Source organism: Clytia hemisphaerica, unplaced genomic scaffold (assembly GCF_902728285.1).
Source record: "Clytia hemisphaerica strain Z4C2 unplaced genomic scaffold, Clytia hemisphaerica genome assembly, whole genome shotgun sequence".
NCBI classification, from domain to species: domain Eukaryota; kingdom Metazoa; phylum Cnidaria; class Hydrozoa; order Leptothecata; family Clytiidae; genus Clytia; species Clytia hemisphaerica.
Genome location: NW_027103562.1, coordinates 2,262,636 through 2,267,134, shown reverse-complemented (window position 1 = coordinate 2,267,134; position 4,499 = coordinate 2,262,636). Strand labels below are relative to the sequence as shown.

General features: G+C 35.3%; 1 protein-coding gene across 1 annotated transcript; it reads left to right on the top strand.

The window, feature by feature from the left end:
- The first annotated feature begins 403 nt into the window (after positions 1 to 403).
- Positions 404 to 4,285, top strand: LOC136800727 (uncharacterized). Its single transcript, XM_067057383.1, has 2 exons — positions 404 to 792; positions 942 to 4,285. Exons 1-2 carry the CDS (start codon positions 501 to 503, stop codon positions 3,929 to 3,931), a joined length of 3,282 nt encoding a protein of 1,093 aa, XP_066913484.1. The 5' UTR covers positions 404 to 500; the 3' UTR covers positions 3,932 to 4,285.
- Positions 4,286 to 4,499: the final 214 nt, after the last annotated feature.

Genomic DNA, 4,499 nt, shown 5'->3' with positions numbered 1-4,499 from the left:
AGGTTTTTTCTTAGGAGTTTTCTTTGGATTTCTTATTGGGTAACCTTGTCACTTTGTGCTTGTCATACGTGGAGTTTTCGAATTCCTCTAATTGAAATGAAAAAGTTTCTCGTTTGATTTTTAAATGGACACGATCTTTTTTATCATCGAGTAAAATTGCAAACAAATTAGAAATCATTAAAGATTATTATTTAAAAAACTTTTCTTTTTCAGTCTCAAAAAAAAATCAATATTTATTTTTGCTTTTTTCTGAATTTCATCGACAGCAGAGGTTTTTTGAAAACGATGTTTTTCGATAATTATTATTGCAATTAGTAAAACAGGCAAAGCTGAGAAGGTGTTAACTTCAGCTCATACTTAGTTATCAATGAAATTTAATTCTATTTTTCAACTTTTCAGAGTAGAAAATCTCAAGAATAAAAAAAAATCATAAATATTTAAAAATTCAAGAGAAGGAAACAGAAATCCAACAAAAGTAACAATGTCGTTAATAACATAATATGGCGACCGGTTTCCTTTACGGCTCACACGGTAACAATACTCGAGGAAAATCTAAAAAGAAAACGTTAAAGGACTACAATCTTTACTTGAAAGAGACCAGCAGCCAATCAGAAGATAATGTTGAAACAGAGAGTTTAATCAGTTTACGAGAGGAGACCTCTGATCTCAGTTTTAGTGGTCACAATAAATTTGAAGATTCTCATGTCGATGGTTATTTTCGACCACAGTTGAGATTAAAATCGCCCACTAGACAATATCCTTCAATTGTGGGAGACGAGGAGAGAGAGAACGGTAAGTGTGAAAAAATTGTTGAAGCAGATGGCTTTTCGACGTCGAGTTATTCCATTGGGGGAGAAAAAGTAGTACTAAAGTATGTTAATAAAAAAAAGCAACTCAATTAACCAACTATCAAACCAGTAGTCTTTATCATTTTGTTTCAGATGAAATGAGAGAGAGGAGAAGAGACATCGAGGATGATCATAATGTTATTGACGGGGAAGATTCTCAGACGCAGATGTTTTCTTCTACTGATTCGACAACAAAGATCATCATCAAAGAAACAAAAAGAAGAGGGATAAAAGAAGAACAAAAGGAAAGTGTAGATGGGGGATTATTATTGAAAAAGAAGAAGAATAGAAATGAAGAATCAGAATCAGAAGAAGAAGATGCTGATGAGAAAGAAAGAAACGAAGATGTGTTATTTTTCTCTTCTTGGTCTCCTTCTTCTTCTTCTTGTTCAACTTCAAAAACGACATTCACTACTAATAAACACAAAGAAGCAAAACGAACAGTAAGGAATAATACAAACAAACGTTACCGAACAATAACAAAGAATCAGAAAAAGAAGAGTGAGCTTCTGTTAAAAAATAATCATCAAACTGAAGAAGAAGAAGAAAAAAAAGACGTTCTCCTTCAACAACGACGACAACGAAAAGGAGAAAAAGAAGAAACAGGAGACTATTTAATTCAAACTAATAATATCAGTAATGGTAAAAATAGTTTACAATCTTCTAGTAATCGTAAAAACATATCATCGACTGTTTTGACTCGTCATCATCAAAAACCACAACAAACTTCTTCAAAGTTAAACAACAGTCGTTCTCACCAAAAAGAATATTCTATATTTTCATTGAGTAGTCATAATAACAAACGAAAACGTAAAAGTTTTGGTGGATTTCGAAGGAAAAGTATGGAGGAAGGAGCAGCTACATCATCTAACGAAGAAGAAAATACAATCATGTCTCCTCAACAACAGACAATACGTGCTGACCAATTCAACAAAATATGCCCATCACCTTTTGATGACGTACCCGGCTTCCGTCGCTCGAACACGATGCAACACCGAAAATCTAAAAGAGATAGTCTGAACTCTAATTCAACAGCAGCTGTAGGTAGAATGTCAAAATCTTTTAGTTTTGATTTATCCTCGTCGTCGAAAGTGCCAGGACCGGTGGCTTTAGGTCGTGATAAATGGATCCAGTTTGAGGAGGATCGAGGTGAAGAAAATATTTTTCAAGAGGAAGAGCATCAAATAAGTCCGGTATCTATCCAATCACCACAGAAAATAGACTTTGAATTTTTCCCAGAATTGACTAGCGAAACTGATCAAATGATTTTAGATTCTAATGTCGCCGAGAAAGATGTTGATTCTGAAAACGAAGTGGATAAACTTAAAGAACAATCTACGGGAATCGCTACCAGAAGTGTTGAAAACCTTTTAGAAACAGTCAACAAAACTGTGACTTTACTCAAAGGTTCTATAACTAATCGAGAAATATCTGACCCTGACGAACGTAAAGAGTTTGTTAACACTGATACTCCAGACGATTTGTCATCAATGATATCTGACGAAATTATCAGTCTTGAATTTGACACCGACGAGGAGAAATTTCGTGATACCCCCGTCAAGCAATTCCCAGACGTTTCTTTATTTCAAGTGTCAGTTGTTGGTACGAATCGAGATAACTTGAGAATCGAACGCAAAAATAGTGATGATCACGTGACAAAGGATAACGGTAGTAATGATGTTTTGGATGAATATCCTCCAACCACTCAACGTAATAGTTGGAAATTATGGTACCGTTATCCGGATAAGAAAATGAAGATGGGACGACGTCGTAAATGGACACCCGTCATTGCTCACGTTGAGAATAATTTTCTCAAATTGAATAGTCTGAACGGTTGTACGCCGGAAATTAAGCGAGAGTATCCCTTACATCCATTCTGCAGTTTCACGGCGCCTACAATGCATAAAGGAAATAAAGACGGAAAAGTACACTCTGTTAAATTACAATACGTCAAATATAAAGAAATAAGGCGTGTAAAACCAAGACTGGGTGTTGAGCACGTCCCTGTTTTTACACCGGTTGTTAAACTATCGTGCCGTGACGTGATTGCGTTACGTGATTTCATTAATCGTATTGAATCTGTGATCCGGCAGATACCAACGTACCGTGATAAAGACATTTCTTACGAACGTGAGGAAATTTTTATAGATAGCGAAGACGATTGTTCATACTTAGTGTCTGGGAGTGACGGTGTTGTCATAAAATATAATATAACCGTTCAACTGAAACTTAGATGTTTTATATCTGGAAATCCAGAGTTGAAGTTGTTCCTAAATGACGTCAACAACCAAGATATTTTATCGCGAACTAAGGAGGCATTGTCGAAAGAGAATAAACGAACCAATAATTGGATTGTACCAGAAAATTACGAATTTAACCCTTGTATTGATGTGAAAAAATCGCAGGACGAAGGAGGCGTGGTTTTCACTCCACCTGATGGATGCAGTTTTGAGCTTTTACGTTTTCGGTTAAGGAAGCGAAACCCCCTTCCTATTACCGTTAAATCCAGTCTGGAAGTGTTAGCTTTAAAGTCGGTCCATTTGAAGGCAGAGGTTCGAGTTAACGGCGACGGTAAAAGTATCCGGCATAAACGGAATAATGTTATTTTGTATATACCAGTACCATCATCTTGGAGTAAACTGTTCTTAAAATCAAGACTTGTGGGTCGAATTGCCAAATATTTGAGTGTAAAATCATCTTTAAAATCTCAACGTGTGTCTAGAGCTTCTAACGCACGTGCTTCTTTCGAGATAAGTACAGGGTGTGCAAGGTACGAACCAGCTTACGGTGCTATTATATGGGAGTTGGGTAACTTGCCGATTATACGTGATGGTCTACCGGCAGACGCGACTCATACTTTTCAATGTACTATCGAACTTCCTTTCCCGCTACATATAAGAGATGATTTTCAACCGTATTCTTATTTAGAATTTAACATCAAACAACAGATGGGATCGAACGTTTCAGTTGAAGAGGTTTTACTTTCTGATGGGCGTGTCCCTGAAAAATGGGTGTGTTATCGTTCGAATTTCACTTACAGAATTGAAATGCTTATTTTGGAGGATGGAAAAGAAAGGACGTAATTTTAAAATGTTGGTTGGACTAAATCTCTTTGTTTGCTTTCTTTTCGGTACTAAACCGACGGTTAAGTTTTGTTTTGAGAATTCTCTTTCTTAAAACAGCTGGAAATTTTCATTTCTTCAATGGGTTATTTTTTCGTTAGCATACACATAACAAATTCCCAATTTTTTGACTATTTTCAGCCAGAGTTTCAACTTATTGAAAAACCCTAACTTTTCTGTTATTTGTTTCTGTTTTTATGTTTTTGTTTTGAAGTAGATTATTCTTATTTATTGCTATGACTTTTAGAATGGTACATCCGAAAAGCCTTTTTTATCAGCTGAAGAGGTCTTTACCCAAACATTTAGTAAAATCAAAATCAGTCCCTTCATTTATATGAATTGTGTAAAAGAGACAAAGTGCAATTGCAATTTTGAAGTTTTATAAAATTCGTTATAAATTTTATTTGGTCCGTTTTGGGTATAATAAACATTCCTAGCTTTTATCCGAACTCAAAATCGATTTCTTTGATTACAGGGAATGACTAAAGGCTTGTTTTGAGTTATCAAGAACCCAAATATATATTATGGA